General features: G+C 40.2%; 1 protein-coding gene and 1 long non-coding RNA gene across 7 annotated transcripts in view; one reads left to right on the top strand and one right to left on the bottom strand.

Annotated features, from left to right (window-relative positions):
* Positions 1 to 246, bottom strand: part of LOC143267339 (uncharacterized) — a 58,512-nt gene extending 58,266 nt beyond the window's left edge. Inside the window, exon 1 of the long non-coding RNA XR_013042341.1 lies at positions 93 to 246. This is a non-coding gene — a long non-coding RNA (uncharacterized LOC143267339). The remainder of the gene's footprint in view (positions 1 to 92) is intronic.
* LOC143267336 (uncharacterized) overlaps positions 241 to 20,638 on the top strand; it is a 28,252-nt gene continuing 7,854 nt past the window's right edge. For 2 of the 6 annotated variants that reach the window (XR_013042335.1, XR_013042334.1), the window contains exon 1: positions 254 to 514. Coding sequence is in view for 2 of the 6 variants with exons in the window: in XM_076544786.1 (XP_076400901.1) it covers positions 508 to 514; positions 3,094 to 3,146; positions 4,725 to 4,948 (284 nt within the window). In the remaining 4 variants the exon portion in view is untranslated. Of the gene's footprint in view, positions 515 to 3,093; positions 3,147 to 4,724; positions 4,949 to 20,638 lie in introns of all 6 variants that reach the window. The other 4 variants (XM_076544786.1, XR_013042333.1, XM_076544787.1 and 1 more) reach the window with 4 other exon arrangements.

Here is a 20,638-nt window from a genome sequence, read left to right as displayed (position 1 = left end):
GACCTCAACACAGCTATTACGTCCACTACTTCGGGCCCATTTCTGCCCTCCGTAGTCCCAATCTCCCTCGCATCCTCTCCATGACAGCTTGCCTCTCTATACTTCATTAATCCTGACCCGCAACTGGACTGTTCCCGCCAGGAGAGCCATAAACTGAAGAGGCCACAAATAACAGACTCCACCAGCCACAGAACCGGCGCTTAGCGAGCCCCTCCCTCGGCAGCAGAGCTAAACCCAAGGCGCATGCACCGCCAGAGCCCGTCGCGCTTCGATGGCGTCACGCAAGGCGCCGTATCTGAAATCTGGACATATCCATTGATGCCGCCTGGAACAAGTCTGTTTGTGTACTGTGCGCACGTTGTTTCTTGGGCACAACGGATTTTTGCAGCGGAAAGGTAAACAAAAAAGAGTCCTGGTAGCTGAAAGCTGCTGAACAAAGCGAAGAAAGGGAAAGAGTGAGTGAGACCTGACGGAGACGTCACCAAAGCGCTCCGGAAGCTTCCGACAATGAAGGGTAAGCTGGGTGAGAGACAGGAAATTGGGCCGGGATGACAGTATAGAGGGTCTGGAACAGGAAGCTGAGTCAGGGATACCTGTCGCAACAGAGTCCCAAGACAGTTTCCAGGGAAACCGTGTACTATTGACTTATAGTACACAAAAGTAATCGAGGCGCAGAGTGTGAACTGGCCGGACACAGTCTCTAAGCTAGGAATAGATGTCAGGATCGAGTGTGTTCTCCCCAGGGGAGCTAGGGCCGCTCAGGGGAACTGGAAGAGGTGGATTCAAGGCCTTGGCCAGACCTACTCACTACCTGCCTAGATAACTGCTGCCAGGACCTGCTCCCCTCTACCACCTGGCTTTTCACCCTTTGTCATGTGAAAACCTTCTTAGGTGCAGTATTGCAAACCTAAGGCTTTGGTATTTGAGCAGAAAAGAGATGTTCCAGGAAGGGAAGCAAGCACTGGAGCAGTATAAGAGGGGAGAGAGGATACTGTAAAGATTTAGCCTCTGATCTGTTGATTTACACTCTTGCCATGTCCTTTCATCAGAGATCAAGTGCCTTGGCATATCTCAACTTCAGTATTATTTTGTACATAACTAGGAATAACTATGTTTAAAATTCTTACAAAGATGAATGAGATTGAAATAAATGTGTACACACACCCATGAGTGTATATATGTGTTGTTTTAAATCAACTACTTGACAAGCAGTGAGTGTACCAGAGCTATTACAAGTGTACTTCTGCAGAAAGATTTCCAACTCTGATTCTAGGCATCTGGGGTAGGTTAAAAAAAAGTTATTCCTAGGGTCCTAGGCCCTGCACATTAATCTCAATAAACAAACTGGAGTCTCAATTTGCAGTTCAAGGGAGAACTAGATTCTGTATGTAAAACTGGTAACTTCCTTGGTTTGTTTGCTTGGTCAAACATGTACTCAGGGAAGTACAAGAGAACAGAGGTAGATTTTTGTTTTTTTGTTATTATTGTTGCTGTTGGGATAAGGTACACTATATATTTCTGACTGAGCTGGAAACAGACTGTAAACAAAGCTGGCCTCTCCCTCTGAAGTGATGGGATCAACTGTGTGCGCTACCACACAGTTGTAGTGTGAGCTACGTTTTCTGGTCGTTTGCCCTTTCTTACCACATTTACAACTGTACTCTGTCCCCCAGTGCCACCGTGATGGTTTCCTCCAAACAAATAAGCAACAGAAGCATGGAGGTTTAGAGAGATTATGGCATCATGCTGGTCATATTTAGAATTTGCAGAAAGACTGTTGTATTTTGTCTGTCGGATACATTCCAATTTTATTGATTCTAAACAGCAAAAAATCTGTTTTAAACTTCTTGTAATCATCAAAATACAGTGTGTAAACCAACCACCCACTAACTATTACCATCACCTTAATTTTAGTGTCTTCATTTCTTAGTGAGCAACTGCCCAAGTATAATTATAACTTGTATTTTAAATCAGAACTACTCTAAATGTGATCCAATGAGAAGTTTTTTTGAACCTTCAGAGTCTGGAGTAGGAACTAAAACCCCATGTTTTAATAAGATCCCCGAAGTTTCTTAAACACATTAAGCTCTGAGAGGTGCTCTTTTAAACCTCATCCTAAGTATTTCTAAGACAAATCTGGCCAGAGGGAAGAATTAAGAAGTATCTAAGATAGTTGTGGTACTTGTCTGTAATCCCAGCAACTAGCAATTAGAAGCCTGAAACAGGAGTACTGAAGGTGTAAGCCATTGTGAGCTACATAGCAAATTCTAAGTCAGCCTAGGATTCAAAGTGAGACTGTGTCTTTAAATAAATATGTAAATAAGCAGCATTCAGTAGGACCAGGGACATGGATCCATGGTGAAGCACTTGCCAGGCATGCATTAAACCCCACTGAGTTTAATCCCCCAGTACTACAGACTAAAATAAAAGGATAATGTGGTGGTATTGTGTTCCCCAAAATATTGTGTACCTTAATAAACTTACCTGGGGTCAGAGAACAGACAAGCCACTAGTTAGGCAGTGATAGCACACGCCTTTAATCCTAGCATTCCAGAGACAGAAATCCCTCTGGATCTCTGTGAGTTCAAAGCCACATTGGAAATAGCCAAGCATGGTGACACACGCCTTTAATCCCAGGGAGTGGTGGTAGAAAGCAGAAAGATATATAAGGCATGAGGACCAGAAACTAGAAGCATTTGGCTGGTTAAGCATTTGGCTGGTTAAGCATTTGGCTGGTTAAGCTTTCAGGCTATGGAGCAACACAGTTTAGCTGAGATTCATTCTGGATGAGGACTCAGAGGCTTCCAGTCTGAGGAGACAAGACCAGCTGAGGAATTGGCCAGGTGAGATAGCTGTGGCTTGTTCTGTCTCTCTGATCTACCAGCATTGGCCCCAATAACTGGCCTTGGGTTTGATTTTATTAATAAGAACTTTTAAGATTCCTGCTACAGGATAATCCAAGAAAGCTTTGCCTTTTCATACTAACCAAGTACTCCATCTCTAAATAAGTGTAGGTCATACTTAGAAGAGCCTTGGATATTACAATCATTCCTAACAGGAAGTAATCTTCTATTTTTGTCTTTCATCCCCGAGCTGTGATTTACCATGCCTTTTCTCATAAAGAAGCCGAGGAGCACTATGTACAGGTTCAATCTTTCAAAGGTGGGCTGGGAGCGGTAGACTTGAGAGCAAGGATGGTTCAGTGTCTTCGAAGACTGGTCTAGCTGTCCTTTCCCATGGGTTACTCTTCACCTTTACAGTCAGCATATTAGGCCCCATCGATGTCTTTTGTGCTGATGTCTTCTTGTGCCAGGCTCCTTTCTTAGGGTATCAGAGGCAGCTCTGAGGGACTAGTACTCTAGATTTCATGTCATCTCCCTCTCCATGGTGAATGACAGCCTGTGCCTACCTGAAACCTGACTTGCTCTTGTTTCTGTGTTCAGTGCTCAGACCATTTCATAAGTGAATGTTATAAATTCTGTCTGTCTGTCTGTCAGCATGCTTTGTCAGTTGGGTAGAAGCATCACCTGTGGCTCATAAAGAGTACTTGTCCCACCAGGCTGTGTGGTGCATGCCTTTAATCCCAGTTCTTGGGAGGCAGAGGCAGGCAGTTCTTTGAGTTCAAAGATATCTAGGGATACACAGAGAAACCCTGTCTCAAAAAAAGCAAAAGAGAGAGAATATCCTTGAAATCAAGATTTTAAAAGGCCTTGATTTTATTTCCCCATGAAAGAGAGACCACATATGTGTTTAAAAGAGGCAAATTGTTCTGGTATTGATGATAGATTGTTTAGCCATCCCAACTTTGAACTACCTCAAAGATTGTGTGTTCTTTCTTTTTACCCCCTGCTTTAGCAGAGAGAAGGTATTGGCCACTGTTGATATGTTTAACCTAAATAAAGTTGGCAGTTAGCCTCAGACTTGTTTTTACTGTCTGGTTAGTTCAAAAAGAGCCCAGCAAATGGTCCAGCCAAGAGGTAGGTCCTCAGGAAAGAGCACTGCCCAGGTTGCAGCAGATGAAAGCCGAGTGAGATGCCTGCTGCCCAGTGAAGAATAGAATGTTGCTGCCCTAACTTGAGAGGTGCTGAAACTAGAGTGTCTCAGGACTGGATGCAACAGTGAAATGGTTTCACCCTCTCTTGCCAGGGGTATTACAGTCCTGTGGATAAGAGTGAGTAGACCCCGAGATGCCCTTCATGCTTTCTGCCTCAAGGAGGACTGGAGCAGACCTCTCCAACAGCAGCCACATGGAGGCCACAAGGCTGAAAAGCAAGGAAAGGGGACTGTGGTGCTCAGTGTCAGATTTCCTCCTCCTTGACCTGCCTGGAACCCCCAGGCAATTTCCCCTAGTTCTGGAATGGCTCATTTCCCTAACAACCCCAGCTCCCTTCCACTTCAAGATAGTCTTGTGGTCATGACTTATTAAATAACCTGTATCATGCGGATTAGAGAAGCCTTGCATTACAAAGTATTTTGAATGCTCAATAGAGTAACCTCAGAGAAACAGGACAGGAAGTCAGTGTTTGACCTGGCTACAGTGTAGGACAGTGTCACAGTTAGCACGTGAGTGTTATTTTACATCTTGGCAGTTGTGTGTAGCAAACACTTGGAAGACAAGGGATTTGTAGCCAAGATCATCAAAGCTGGTGGCTCTCAAGAATGGGGTCTGAGGGCCCTGGAGTCTGAGAGCAGAACAGTAAACCACACCACCTGTCTCTGAGCAGGAGCTGGGGAGCCAGCGGCCTGGGGCCTTTGTGAGGGCCTTCCTGAAGCAAAGCATGCCTCACTGGAGCCAGCAAGACTGTGAGAGCCATCTGCAATGCAAGGCTGTGGTCTTGGAATACTTCACTCGTCAGAAGCCAGAGCAGCAGCAGAAGAAATCCAAAGGCCTCACTGCCAAACAGAGGAGAGACATGAGGCTCTTTGACATTAACCCAGAGCAACAGAGGTACCCCCATCTTTCCTAAAGGCCTTGCCACTCATCATTGCCTAGTCTTTCTGGTCAGGGTGTAGACTGGTGATTCCAGGGGCTCACTAGGCAGCTCTGCCCCCTTAGTCTCAGGGGCTTCCCTCCTAGGCAGCCTCCCCCTACCAATTTTTATTGTCTTGGCTTGGCGTCTAAAAGTCAGGCATTGGTGAGCCTGAGAACTTTCATCTTTTAGTGTCTCTCCTAGGCTCACTAATAAGTAAGTCTGTTACCCATAGGCATAGACTGTCTTGGCTTTCTAGAAAAGAGGAACTGATATTCTTTAATATGGACTTTCCTATAGCTTTTAATATCACTAGACAGAATCACCCACTCAAAGGTTACTGCCAAGGAGAGGTACTGCCTACACATGTCTGAAGTTTCTGAAAGGAACATATCACTTTCTTGTGGGAGGATGGCTCCCTTAAGACAGTTCTGAGTTTGTGTGTACAGCCACTATTTATAGGCTTTGTACAACACGCTATAAACACATAGCCTTCCATGTCCCAGAAGGCATGAGAGTGTCACTTTACCCTGGGACTGTCTCCCTGGGGTTCTTGCAAAAAGTTCTTGTTTCAGGTTTGAGCCTGGTGTTCTTGACTCCCTACCCTGGCTTTGTGTGAAAGGGCACCAAGACAAATGGTAACAACCTCAGAGAAAAACTTTGGTCCTCTCCCTTCACTTTCCCTACAATCCCACTACTTTACACAAGGAACTGCTTTGCAAATCTGCGCCTTAACCTCCTATGTCAGTGGGTTAAACAAGGTTGACGTTAATTGTTTTTGTGTCTTGTTGGGTGAATTCCTGCAGAGCTGCAGCTGCTTTGTTTCCTGAGTGTTAGCACCTAGCTTTGATCTGCTTTTTGTGATTGCTACATCTTGTCTCCATTACCTCCTGTTTGAAGTCTCATCTGAGTGTTTGCTAGGAGTTCAAAACCTATGAAAACTTGGTTTAGGGACAATCCAGAAAACTGTGCTATTCCTTTACTGAGAATTTGCAGTTGGCATAGTCCCTTTGGAGAGGCTTTGGAGAGGCTTAGATAAGATGTTTTGGTATATGGAATTGACTTCCTAAAGGTATTAATTGTATAACAATAAAAGGGCCCTTTGCTTATCTACAATGTTTCAGTCCAGAGAGATGGACCCCCTCTGAAGGTGGAAAAGTCTAAAAATCATACTTAGAAGGCTCTGTGCCCTCTTTCCATGGACCCCTGTGAACACACACCAAATATACAACGTTTTGGTACAACATTGTGATGGTGCTTCAAGAAGGACAGAGGATTCTGACACTTTTAAGAATTGGAAGAAGTTCGCCCTCTGGGTAAGATGACTCCAGGATTGGCAGGGTCATGGGGAATTTAAACTCCCTATCTCTGGAGCACAAAATGTACAATTGCTAAAAATGCTTGTTAAATAGAAAAGCAGTAACTGTCCATTTTTTAATGATAGAAATAAAATGGGTTCTAGCTATTATAAATAATGCTGCTATGACCATAGTGGAACAAATGTCCTTGTGGTATGGTTGAACATCTTTTGGGTATATGCCCAGAAGTGGTATTACTGGATCTTGAAGTAGGTTGATTCCCAATTTCCTGAGATACTGCAATAATGATTTCCAGAGTGGCTGTACAAGATTGCATTCCCACCAGCATTGGAGGAGTGTTCCCCTTTCTCCACATCCTCTCCAACACAAGCTGTCATCATTGTTTTTTATCTTAACCATTGTGACAGGTATAAGATGGTATCTCAGAGTTGTTTTAGTTTGCATTTCCCTGATGGCTAAGGATGTTGAACATTTCCTTAAATGTCTTTCAGCCATTTGAGATTCTTCTCTTGAGAATTCCCTGTTAGCTCTGTAGCCCATTTTTTTTATTGATATTTTGCTATCTAGTTTCTTGAATTCTTTATATGTTTTGGAAATCAACCCTTTGTCAGATGTGGGGTTGCTAAAGATCTTTTCCCATTCTGTATGCTGCCTTTTGTCTTGACAGCATCCTTTACATTAAAGAAGCTTCTCAGTTTGAGGAGGTTCCATTTATTTATATTTGTGCTCAGTGTCTATGCTACTGGTGGTATATTTAGGAAGTGGTCTCCTGTGCCAATGCATTCAAGAGCATTTCCTACTTTCTCTTCTATCAGGTTCACTGTAACTGGATTTATTGATTCACTTGGATTTGAGTTTTGTGCATGGTAATAGTTATGGATCTATTTGTATTCTTCTATATGTAGATACCCAGTTATGCCAGAAGCATTTGTTGAAGACGCTTTCTTTCTTTCTTTTTTTTTTTTTGTCACCGTATAAATTTGGCTTCTTTGGAAAAATTGAGGTATTCACAGGTGTGTGGATTGATGTCAGGGTCTTCAATTTGATTCCATTGATCGTGTCTGTTTTTATGCCAATATCAAGCTGTTTTTATTATTATAACTATATGGTAGAGCTTGAAGTCAGGCATGGTGATGCCTCTAGGAGTTCCTTTATTGTATAGGATTGTTTTGGCTATCCTGGAGTTTTTGCCTTTCCATGTGAGGTGGAGTATTGTTGTTTCAAGGTCTGCATTGGGATTTTGATGGGGATTGCATTGAATCTATAGATTGCTTTTGGTAAGATTGCCATTTTTACTATGTTGGTCCTACATATACCATAACATGGGGAATCTTTCCATTTTCTGATACCTTCTTCAGTTTCTTTCTTCAAAGACTTAAAGTTCTTGTCATACATTTGTTTGCTTAGAGTTACCCAAAGATATTTTATGTTATTTGTGGCTATTGTAAAGGGTGATGTTTCTCTGATTTCTTTCTCAGCCCATTTATCATTTTTATATTGGAAGGCTACTGATTTTTTGGAGTTAGTCTTATATCCTGCCACGTTACTGGTACTGAAGCTGTTTATCAGCTGTGGAATTTTTGGGGTCACATGTATACTATTATATTGCCTGCAAATAGTGGAAGTTTGACCTCTTTTCCAATTTGAATCCCCTTGATCTTCTTTTGTTGTCTTATTGTTCTAGCTAGAACTTCAAGTGCTATATTGAATAGATATGGGAAGAGTGGACATCATGTCTTATTCCTGATTTTAGTGGAATTGCTTTGAATTTCTCACCATTTAGTTTGATGTTGGCTGTTGACTTGCTGTATATTGCCTTTATTATGTTTAGGTATGTTCCTTGTATCCCTGATCTCTCCAAGACCTTTATTATGAAGAGGTGTTATATTTTGTCAGAGGCTTTTTTTTAGCATCTAATGAGATGATCATGTGGTTTTGTTTTTCCTTTCAGTTTGTTTTTATGGTGGAGTACATTGAAATATTTTCATATGTTGAACCATCCCTGCATCTTGAGCATAAAGCCTACTTGATCATGATGGATGATTTTTTTTGATGTGTTCTTGGATTTGGTTTGCTAATATTTTATTGGGAATTTTTGTATCAATGTTCATGAGGGAGATTGGTCTGTAATTCTCTTTCCTAGTTGTGTAGTTTGGGTATGAGGATTACTGTAGCCTCATAAAAAGCATTTGGAAATATTCCTTCTGTTTCTATCATTTGGAACAGTTTTAGGAGTATTGATATCAGTTCTTTTTGAAATCTGGCGGAGTTCTGTGCTGAAACCATCTGGCCTTGTGCTTTTTTTTTTTTTTTTGGTTGGGAGACTTTTGATGACTTCTTCTATTTCCTTGGGGGTTATAGGTCTATTTAAATTGTTTATCTGATCTTAATATAGTTAGTGATTCCTAATATGTGGAAATGGTGGTATTGCATATAGAAACTGCTAAACTTATTCCTGATAATTCAGAATTAACTTTATTATTTATACTACCACAATAGGCAATCCAAGAGAGGACTTTTCCACTTTATATTACCCACATTTGATCTCATACTGGGTTGCCTGGACAGTTAGCTAAAGGTAATGAAGAAATTGATCAATTACTGATAGGAGATGTATTGTGAGCCTCAGAATTTCACAAGAAACATCATGTTAATAGTCGGAGCTTAAAGAAATGTAGATGAATTTCTAAATAGTCTTATTACATAAAAACATGGAGCCAGATACAGGGGTGAAAGCCTGGGAGAGATCAGAGAAATAGGGAAAGCCACAGCTCAACCTTACTCACCAACTCTGCAGCTTCCAAGTGCGAGTTACTCCTGTCTACCCACATCTATATGGCTTGCTGTTCTGCCATCTGATTTGCTCTCTCTATTCACTTACATCATTTTCTCATCCTACCTAGTTCTGTCACTTCCTCTCTGTCTGTACAGACCTCCAGAGTTAACTAGTTTTGGAGTTTATGGCGTGTGCCACTACACCTGGCTCTGTTTCCAGTATGGCCTTGAACACACAAAGATCCTGCCTGCCAAGTGATAGGATTAAAGGCATGTGCTACCATTACCTGACTTCTTTGTTTATTTAAAATGGCTTACTGTTTCATCTGATCTCCAGGCAAGCTTTATTTATTAAAACACAAGTAAAATATCACCACAAAGAAAAAAATTTTTCATTACTTGGCAACAAGCTAAGGAAATTAGAAAAAAAAAACTGTCCTGCTTGTTCTTTGTATAAGCAAGTTCCTTTAGATGCAGGAATTAATCTTAAAGGTACACAAAGTAATGAAATTTGGCAAATGGATGTATTCCATTTAGCAGAATTTGGAAAATTAAAACACATTCATCATATCCTTGATATATACTCTGGATTTTAATTGGCACCTGCATTATGTTCTGAAAAGGCTGATTCTATAATTACACTTTTATTAGAAATAAAGGCTGTAATGAGCATACCAATACAAAATAAAAATGATAACACCTCACATATATCTCCTACAAAAGGACACTTTTTTTTTATATGTTACATCATAAAACACATTACAGAGATACTATATAATCCTACCGGACAAGCAATTGTTGAAAGACATAATAATACTCTAAAGGAGATGCTTGTCAAACAGAAGGATGATATGAGGACCCCCGGGATAGACTGCACAATGCTTGACTTACCTTAAATTTTTTAATTGCTAATGAAACAGTAACAACAGCTACTGACAGGCAAAAAAAAATTTCTGTACTGAAAGGTTGTCTTTACATCAGTATGGAAAATGGGAAAGGTGTTATGATGGGGTTGAGTTTATGCTTATGTTTCTGGAGGAGATTAGAAATTGTGGATACCATCAAAATTAATAAAGCTTAGACATGAGCAAGAGAAGTCTCCTGGATGCTTCTTGTTACTGAGATGCATCTGGGAAGGAAAAAACACAGAATGCCTTTGGAGCAGACAGTTAATCCTTCTACTTGGGGACAACTTAAGAATTTATATGACAAAGGGGAGGTGGTAATTCCTATGACTCAGAAACCTCTGAATTCTACAAATCTAATACTTGTCATGTTTCCTATGGTAACTTTACAGGTAAAAGGGACTGATCATAGTTACTGGGACTTTACTCCTAATCCTCCAGTTAACTTAGCAGTAAGGTGGGAAAATATGGATATTCCTGTGGTGGTTAATAAATCTTCTTGGCTCTCTGGTCCTTATGATAACTGAGGCCCTGCTCAGCCAATGGAGGAGGGTAAAGAGATTAAAAATTTTACTGTGAGAGCATAAGGAATTCCTATTCCTATGGGAAATGGAATTCAGTATCTAAATATAACCTCTCAAGTAGGACTATCCACAATGCTACCTAAGGTTATCATAATAAGTTTTATATACTTCATGCATCTGGTTTTAAAGGACAGGAGATTAATGCTACTAGATCCATAAGTCTGCCATTCTGTGAGATGAGGGTTGCCAACAAGGAATCTGACTGGGTACATTGGCAACAGTGCAACATTGAGAAACCTCGAGTGCTAATTAATATCTCCTGTGGAGACATCATTGATTTGAGCCTTATGGCTCCCCTCAAGGAAAATATTCTCACTTAGAATTAAAATTGAAGTGGTATAGTTTGAGTGGAACTGTAGAAATTAGTTCTTATGTTAATGAACCTATCCAGTGGCATGGAGTTAGAATGTCAAGTTGTCTCCTGCACTTTGGCAGTTCAATTTGTACTAACTTGTGAAAGTTAGCAAGTGTGTCCCACCCTCTTTTTTTTTTTATAAATTTTTTATTAAAAAATCTTTTCTTTCATTTTACTACCATCCTGTTTCCTCTTCCTCCCCTTCCCCAGTTCTTCCTACCCCCCCTTCTCACCCCATCTCCTCATAGAGGGTAAGGCCTCCCTTGGGTAATCAACACAGGCTGGCATACCAAGTTGGGGCTGGACCTAGCCCCTCCCCACTGCATAAGGGCTGAGTAAGATATCTCACCACAGGGAATGGGCTCTAAAACCAGTTCATGTACCCAGGATAAGTCCTGGTCCCATTGCCAGGGGACACACAAAGACATCAAGCCACACAACTTTCACCCCCATTGAGAGGGCTTAGTGTGGTCCAGTGCAGGCTCCCTGGTTGTCAGTCCAGAGTCCATAAGCTCCCACTAGCTTGGGTCAGCTATCTCTGAGATTTTTCACATCATAATCCTGACTCCCCTTGCTCCTATAATCCTACCTTCCTCTAGTCAACTGAAATCCATGATCTAGGCCAATTGCTTGGTTATCGGTCTCTGCATCTGCTTCCGTCAGTCACTGGATGTAGGTTCAGATGTAGGTTCAATGATGACAGTTAGGGTAGACACCAATCTCAGTGCAGGGGAAAGCTAGTTAAAGCACCCTCTCCACCAAAGCTATGAGTCTTAGCTGGGGACAATCTTGTGACTTTCTGGGATTTTCCATAGCTGCAGATTTTTCCCCATCCCCTTCATGGAACTTTCTGTCAAGATATCTCTTTCATTGCTCTCCCTCCCCATCTCTCCCCAATCTCAAGTGCTCATGTTCCCACCTTCCATCCCTTCCCTCTAATTCCCACTCCCAGTTTACCCAGGAGATCTTAACCCTTTCCCATTCCTGGGCAATCCACATGTGTCCCTTTTGATGTCCTCCTCTTTACATAGCTTCTCTAGGGTTGTGGATTGTAGCCAGGTTATCCTTTGCTTTGCATCTAATATTCACTTATGAGTGAGTATATTACTGTGTTGCTCTTTCTGGGTCTGGGTTACCTCACTCAGGATTATTTTTTCTTGTCCCATCCATTTGCCTACAAATTTCATGATAACATTGTTCTTTTTGCCACTGTGTAATACTCCACTTTAGAAATGTACCATGTTTTCTTTATCCATTCTTCAGTTGAAAGGCATCTAGGTTGTTTCCGGGTTCTAGCTATTATAAATAATGCTGCTATGACCATAGTGGAAAAAATGTCCTTGTGGTATGGTTGAACATTTTGGGTATATGCCCAGAAGTGGTATTACTGGATCTTGAAGTAGGTTGATTCCCAATTTCCTGAGATACTGCAATAATGATTTCCAGAGTGGCCATACAAGATTACATTCCCACCAGCATTGGAGGAGTGTTCCCCTTTCTCTCCAACACAAGCTGTCATCATTGATTTTTATCTTAAGCATTGTGACAGGTATAAGATGGTATCTCAGAGTTGTTTTAATTTGCATTTCCCTGATGGCTAAGGATGTTGAACATTTCCTTAAATGTCTTTCAGTCATTTGAGATTCTTCTCTTGAGAATTCCCTGTTAGCTCTGTAGCCCATTTTTTTTATTGGATTGTTTGATAATTTGCTGTCTAATTTCTTGAATTCTTTATATGTTTTGGAAATCAGCCCTCTGTCAGATGTGGGGTTGCTAAAGATCTTTTCCCATTCTGTATGCTGCCTTTTGTCTTGACAGCATCCTTTACATTAAAGAAGCTTCTCAGTTTGAGGAGGTTCCATTTATTTATATTTGTGCTCAGTGTCTATGCTACTGGTGGTATATTTAGGAAGTGGTCTCCTGTGCCAATGCATTCAAGAGCATTTCCTACTTTCTCTTCTATCAGGTTCACTGTAACTGGATTTATTGATTCACTTGGATTTGAGTTTTGTGCATGGTAATAGTTATGGATCTATTTGCATTCTTCTATATGTAGATACCCAGTTATGCCAGCAGCATTTGTTGAAGAAGCTTTTTTTTTTGTCACCGTATAAATTTGGCTTCTTTGGAAAAATTGAGGTATTCACAGGTGTGTGGATTGATGTCAGGGTCTTCAATTTGATTCCATTGATCGTGTCTGTTTTTATGCTAATATCAAGCTGTTTTTATTATTATAACTATATGGTAGAGCTTGAAGTCAGGCATGGTGATGCCTCTAGGAGTTCCTTTATTGTATAGGATTGTTTTGGCTATCCTGGAGTTTTTGCTTTTCCATGTGAGGTGGAGTATTGTTGTTTCAAGGTCTGCATTGGGATTTTGATGGGGATTGCATTGAATCTATAGATTGCTTTTGGTAAGATTGCCATTTTTACTATGTTGGTCCTACATATACCATAACATGGGGAATCTTTCCATTTTCTGATACCTTCTTCAGTTTCTTTCTTCAAAGACTTAAAGTTCTTGTCATACAGGTCTTTCATTTGTTTGCTTAGAGTTACCCAAAGATATTTTATGTTATTTGTGGCTATTGTAAAGGGTGATGTTTCTCTGATTTCTTTCTCAGCCCATTTATCATTTTTATATTGGAAGGCTACTGATTTTTTGGAGTTAGTCTTATATCCTGCCACGTTACTGGTACTGAAGCTGTTTATCAGCTGTGGAATTTTTGGGGTCACATGTATACTATTATATTGCCTGCAAATAGTGGAAGTTTGACCTCTTTTCCAATTTGAATCCCCTTGATCTTCTTTTGTTGTCTTATTGTTCTAGCTAGAACTTCAAGTGCTATATTGAATAGATATGGGAAGAGTGGACATCATGTCTTATTCCTGATTTTAGTGGAATTGCTTTGAATTTCTCACCATTTAGTTTGATGTTGGCTGTTGACTTGCTGTATATTGCCTTTATTATGTTTAGGTATGTTCCTTGTATCCCTGATCTCTCCAAGACCTTTATTATGAAGAGGTGTTGTATTTTGTCAGAGGCTTTTTTTTAGCATCTAATGAGATGATCATGTGGTTTTTTTTTTTCCTTTCAGTTTGTTTTTATGGTGGAGTACATTGAAAGATTTTCATATGTTGAACCATCCCTGCATCTTGAGCATAAAGCCTACTTGATCATGATGGATGATTTTTTTTTGATGTGTTCTTGGATTTGGTTTGCTAATATTTTATTGGGAATTTTTGTATCAATGTTCATGAGGGAGATTGGTCTGTAATTCTCTTTTCTAGTTGTGTGGTTTTGGTATGAGGGTAACTGTAGCCTCATAAAAAGTGTTTGGAAATATTCCTTCTGTTTCTGTCATTTGGAACAGTTTTAGGAGTATTGATATCAGTTGTTTTTTAATTCTGGCAGAGCTCTGTGCTATAACCACCTGAACCATCTGGCCTTGGGCTTTTTTTTTTTGTTGGGAGACTTTTGATGACTGCTTCTATTTCCTTAGGGGTTATAGGTCTATTTAAATTGTTTATCTGATCTTGTTTTAATTTTGGTATATGGTACCTATCCAAAAACTTGTCCATTTCTTTTACATTTTCCAATTTTGTGGAGTACAGGTTTTCAAAGTATAATCTAATGATTCTCTCGATTTTTTTCAGCATCTCTTATTATGTCCCCCTTTTACTTCTACTTTTGTTAATTTGGATATTCTCTCTCTGATTTTTAGTTAGTTTAGATAAGGATTTGTTTATCTTGTTGATTTTCTCAAAGAACTAACTTTTTGTTTCATTGATTCTTTATATTATTCTCTTTGTTTCTATTTTATTTATTTCAGCCCTTAGTTTATTTCTTGTCTTCTACTCCTCCTGGGTGAGTTTGCTTCTTTTTGTTCTAGAGCTTTTCAGGTGTCCTGTTAAGTCCCTAGTGTGAGATTTCCCCAACATCTTTATGTGGGCATTTAGTGTGATGAATTTTCTTCTTAGCACTGCTTTCATAGTGTCCCAAAAGTTTGGGTATGTTGTGCATTCATTATTCATTGAATTTGTGGAAGTCTTTAATTTCTTTATTTCTTCCTTGACCCATTGGTGATTCAGTTGAGCATTGTTCAATTTTCATGAGTTTGTAGCTTTCTGCATTTTGTATTGTTGTTGATTTCTAACTTTAAGCAATGATGGTCTGGTAAGATACAGGGGATTTCTCCATTTTTTTGTATCTGTTGAAATTTGTTTTGTTACCAAGTATGTGGTCAATTTTGGAGAAGGTTCCCTGGGGTGCTTAGAAGAATGTACATTCTTTTGTGTTTGGGTGAAATGTTCTATAGATGTCTGTTATGTCCATTTGAGTCCTAACATCTATTAGTTTCTCTGTTAAATTTCTGTATGGCCAACCTGTCCAGTAGTGAAAGTGGCGTGTTGAAGTCTCTCACTATTAGGATGTGGAGTTTGATGTGTGATTTGAGCTTTAGTGCTGTGGGATATTCTATAAACTGTGAATGTGTTGCTCTGATTGATTGATTGATTGATTGATTGATTGATAAATAAAATGCTGATTGACCAGTAGCCAGGCAGGAAGTATAGGCTGGATAAACAGACAAGGAGAATTGTCAGAAGTGGAAGGCTGAGTCAGGAGACACTGATAGCCGCCAGCAGAAGAAGCAACATGTAAAGATACCGGTAAGTCATGAGCCATGTGGCAAGGTATAGATGAATAGAAATGGGTTAATTTAAGATATAAGAACTAGATAGCAAGAAACCTGCCATGGCCATACAGTTTATACATAATATAAGTCTCTGTGTGTTTATTTGGGTCTGAGTGGCTCTGGGTCTGGGTGGGACTGGAGATAACTCTAGTTGCACGTTAGTAATATTTCTTTTACAAATGTAGGTGCCCTTGTAATAGGGGCATAAATGTTCAAAATTGAGACTTCATCTTAATGGGTTTTTCCTGTGATGAATATGAAATGCCCTTTTTCATCTGTTCTGTTTGATTTTTGTTTGAAGTCTATTGTGTTAGATATTAGGATAACTGCACCCACTTGTTCCTTAGGTCCACTTGATTGCATATTTTCCTAGCCTTTTACTCTGAGGTAGTGTCTGTCTTTGAGGTTGAGGTATGTTTCTTGTATGCAGCAGAAAGATGGATCCTGTTTTTGTATCCATTCTGTTAGCCTTTGTCTTTTTATAGGTGAATTGAGTCCATTGGTATTAAGGCATATTATTGCCCAGTGGCTGTTAATTCCTGTTTTTCTTTTGTTGTTGTTGTTGTTGTTGTTTAGGTGGTGGTAGTGTGTGTGTTTCCCTTCTTTAGGATTTGCTGGTGTAACTTTATCTATTGCCAGTGTTTTGTTAGTTGCAGTAACTGCCTTGGGTTGGAGTTTTCCTTCTAGTACTTTCTATGGGGCTGGATTTGTGGATATGTAATGTGTAAATCTGGTTTTATCATGAAATATCTTGTTTTCTCCATCTACAGTGATTGAAAGCTTTGCTGGGTATAATAGTCTGGGCTGGCATCTGTACTCTCTTAGTATCTGCATAACATCTGTCCAGGACCTTCTGGCTTCCAGAGTTTCCATTGAGAACTCAGGCGTAATTCTGATAGGTCTGCCTTTATATGATGTATGAACTTTTTTCGTTGTTGCTCTTAATATTCTTTTTTTATTATGTATGTATAGTGTTTTAGCTATTATGTGACAATGGGACTTTTTTGTGGTCCAGTTTATTAGGTGTTCTATATGCTTCTTGTACCTTCATAGGCATGTGTGTCTTTAGTTTGGGAAAGTTTTTTTCTGTAATTTTGCTGAATATATTTTCTGTGCCTTTGAGCTGGAATTCTTCTCCTTCTATACCTATTATTCTTAGTTTAGGTCTTTTCATGGTGTCCTAGATATCCTGGATGCTTTGTATTAAAAATTTACTGGATTTCAACATTTTCTTTGTGATTATATCCAATACATAACATTCCAATCACATACCTACATATCCAATCACACATACCTACATGGTTCCATTCCTGACATTGAAGGTAATGCTGTTGAGCATATGAAGCATGCCTAAGATTTTTGGTGAGAGTTAAGGAATGGGTAGGCCTTGGTCATAAAGATACTGGGCTCAGTATACAATATATAGTTTTAAAAGAACATGTTCAATGAATAGTACAATGAGAATTAATGACATTGAGGATTCAGTACAAGTACAACATTGTCTGAATTACTTTAATGCCAAAAATGCTTCCTGAGTTTCTTTAATAAGGATTATTTTACAAGACCCTTAGTTTCAATACATAAAGCTTAAAATAATAATGTCAAGGTCAAAAGATATCCATCCAAATGTGTTTCTACTGCTCCTAAGGTGTAAAGTGAAGCATAGTAATCTCATGGCAGTGTGCAAATCTGTAATTAAAACAACACACAGAGAGTGATAAAACCAGAGGCCTCCCTAAGCCATTGATTTCCATCATTCTGTTGTACCCAAATTTGTCCCTGTGAGGATCATTGCATACAGGTAGTAGGATCTTTTCATGCTGGGTTTGTTAACATTTTCTAGATGGGTGAGTCTGGACATAGCCCTTTTTAGAATGTACACCTTTGGGCCTACACATTAGTTGCAGGTTAGATATTGTGAAGAAAGTTATACCATGAAACTCTATTTACAGGCTGAATACAATTCCTCTATAAAAATCAGATGCCCGAATTCATCGAAGTAAAAAAGCAATCATAACTTTAACATAAAAGCACTAAATATCCAAAATAGTATTATCACATCTCATAGGAGGTTAGTGATTCATAGGTATTATAGCAAGTATAGCTTACAACTGAAACAAGGTTGATTGCCAGGAAAAAAAATGAATCTGAGTTAAGTTCCATTTGGAAATACATGTGGTTTAGTCTTTTTGGTTTTAGGTATGTACCAAAAATGCACCAAGGAGTACACATGGACCCTTCATCAAGTCATGCACTAAAACGTGGTTATCCACCTGTACAGAAATAACCTGGATTCCACATGGCTTCTTGCTGCATTCCTTTAGTCTCTGCACTCTTGGGGCAGGGGCTGAGGAAGAGGCAGAGGTGGAGGCAGAAGGGGAGGGTGTGATTGACATGGATACAGAGGCAGAGGGGAAGGCAGGCAGCTCTTTCTGAGTTCAATGTTTGATTGTTTGATTTAGCCAGGTCCAGGATAGGCTGGGCTATGGGGAGGGTCCTTTTCTCAAGAAACTAAATATGAGTTAGTAAATAAATGAATTCTGTTTACTACCATTAACCCTGGACAAAGATAATTACTGCCCAATGTCCCAGAGGCCAAAGTGTAATAAACTCTGATACTGTTAGAGCACAGAGTAGCACAAAGAGTTGAAGGTTCAGAAGATTCAAGGTTTCTTCTCACCCTTCTTCCACAGTGAGTGACAGACCTTCACAGACTCCAGCATGTGCTCACTGAGGTGGGTTTGAAGCTTGTTAAATCTATCATGGCTGAGCTCCAGTAATTCCTGCTTCCTTGTGTTGTTAAGGACAGTGAATTGATGGCTTCATTGCTTTCTTGGAGTTATTTCTCTAGTTTTCTTGATCTTGTATACTATGATTCCTAGGTCTGCTGGGTCTGCAGAATGTGGCTTTCTGACCTTAGCCCTCCATTTGCTGGGCCATGTTATCAATATCCCCTTCTCTGGCCACAGCACTGACCCCAGCTTCTCTCCCTATATCATGTCCTGATAAAGGATTCTGAACAGAGAAGCTATGTGAAGAAGATTAGAGCTTTTTTTCTTCCATCTTCCTCAACTGGTTTAAGGATGTGCTGAATACACCTTAACTTTACTGGGTCTGATCACTCCTGATGACCATGGAGTCTTTGTATAGGGTGACTGTGGAAACCTATACAACCTGGAATTGGTTTAGTTCAGAGAGGGAGTTGAGCAGTTGGGGAGGTGAACTTCTGCCACTAGTGCAGTCATGTCTGCAAAGTTCATGCTGGAGGCCAAAACACTGTGCATGTCCCAGGCTCATCCTGACCAAGACTGCTGCTTTCCCTGCTGGCATTGTCAGAAGCAAGCTCCTTCTCTAGGCTCCCTGGGTTAGTGAAGTACAAGGGATGTTTCATGTTGGGGTGTGCTAAAGAGAGGAGAGATAGGTCTTGGCTTTCTTTCGTGCACTCATAGGCATCCAGAGGCATTGACAGATTTGCTGCCATCTCATGCAGGTTGTCATTCTCTGTTTGTTCCAGGCATGGAGCTTATGGCAATGCCAGGATTTTTGAAGGCTGTGGATTGGGGCAGTTAATGACTTGTCCCCAAGTGTGGTAAGAGCAGGAATGTGTTTACTGTAACAGTTCACTGTAACTCCTACAGGAAACATACCAAGTTCAAAGACTTTTATTTTATTTGAAAATAAAAGTCAAAGGGAATAATTACTTTTACCTTAAATAAACAATACCAGTGATTTATAGTATGTAGTTTATTCATATTACACATATTTTAGCATCAAAGCCTCCTATATATTCTTACTCATGGTTGATATAACTGACTTTTGTTTCTTCAGTCACTTTTAGTGTCTTTTACAAGTACAGAAACTCTGTCTGACATTTTTATATATAAATCCTTGCATCTACCAATTAATCTCCTTAATTCCATATGTACCTACATATCTACACATGCACTCAGATCTTTAAATCCAATGTGTACATGTATATGTGTCTCTATATCTCCCTTTCTCTATGTTGAATAGTAATGAGTTCCAAAGTCTAGGCCAGACCTTACATGACATACCCAAAATATCTGGAAATTTTCATATCCTTCTGCCTCTGAAGGAAGAGCTGCAGTTTTCCCAGAGACGTGTACTTGACAGCATTCTCTCTCTCCTGTTGAGCCCGCCTCTTCATGGCCTCCCTCTCTGGCCTCTGCTCTTCTGTGATGGACTGTGAGATGACTGGCCCTGGAATGTGGACATTCCTCCATGGAATTGGTTGGTGGCTGAAGTCTTGCAGTAGATGTTGGATTTGAGGTTTGGGAGGTGATGGGGCCTTGTTCTTGTCAGCAGAGGCAAGCTCCCTCTGTAGTGAAGGGTGAGATGATGCCCTGTAGGATACTGGCCTACAGACAGCTGGCTGAGGCCCAGGGCAAGCCTGGATGGGGTTGGTTATGTTAGCTTGTGTGGCACTGGTCACAATAGGCAGAACAGGATTCAATACACAAAACTGCAGAGTACCCTGATTAAGAGAAGGACCTAAGCAAAGGCACCTGATGTGCTAGTCACACAAAGCCAGCCACGGACACTGAAAACTTTTACTCTGACTAGATGGGAAGCTGCTAAAGAAGAGGCAAATGGCAGCTGGTAGTCTGACGTCTGATAACAGCCCTCATTTTGGGAATTTCATGTGGTGTGTATGTGGAAAAAAACAGTATGTGAGCTGGGGAAGGGGGAGGAAAAGCTTCCATACCAACATGAGGGAGCTGGAGGTAAGTTAAATTCAAAAACAAGGTATTAAATGACTTGAGGTGCACGATTACGAATGAGGTGATGCGTGTGTTTCTAGGTTTCTAGGCTGAACAAATTGTATACAGAGATGTGTCATTTTTGGAGATGAGGAATTCAAGTCACAGAGAGCTGACCCAAATGGAGACCAAGGGTTCTGTGTTAGATAGGTAGTTTGAGGTACCTCCTGGATGTCCAGGTGGCTGTTGGGGGCAATGAGGTGAATGAGGCTGGCAATCACAGGAAAGGTCTGCACTGGTGATGGCACACTGG

Source organism: Peromyscus maniculatus, chromosome 9 (assembly GCF_049852395.1).
Source record: "Peromyscus maniculatus bairdii isolate BWxNUB_F1_BW_parent chromosome 9, HU_Pman_BW_mat_3.1, whole genome shotgun sequence".
Lineage (NCBI taxonomy): Eukaryota > Metazoa > Chordata > Mammalia > Rodentia > Cricetidae > Peromyscus > Peromyscus maniculatus.
The sequence above is the reverse complement of the archived record's forward strand: the minus strand, read 5'-3'. Positions and strand labels throughout refer to the sequence as shown.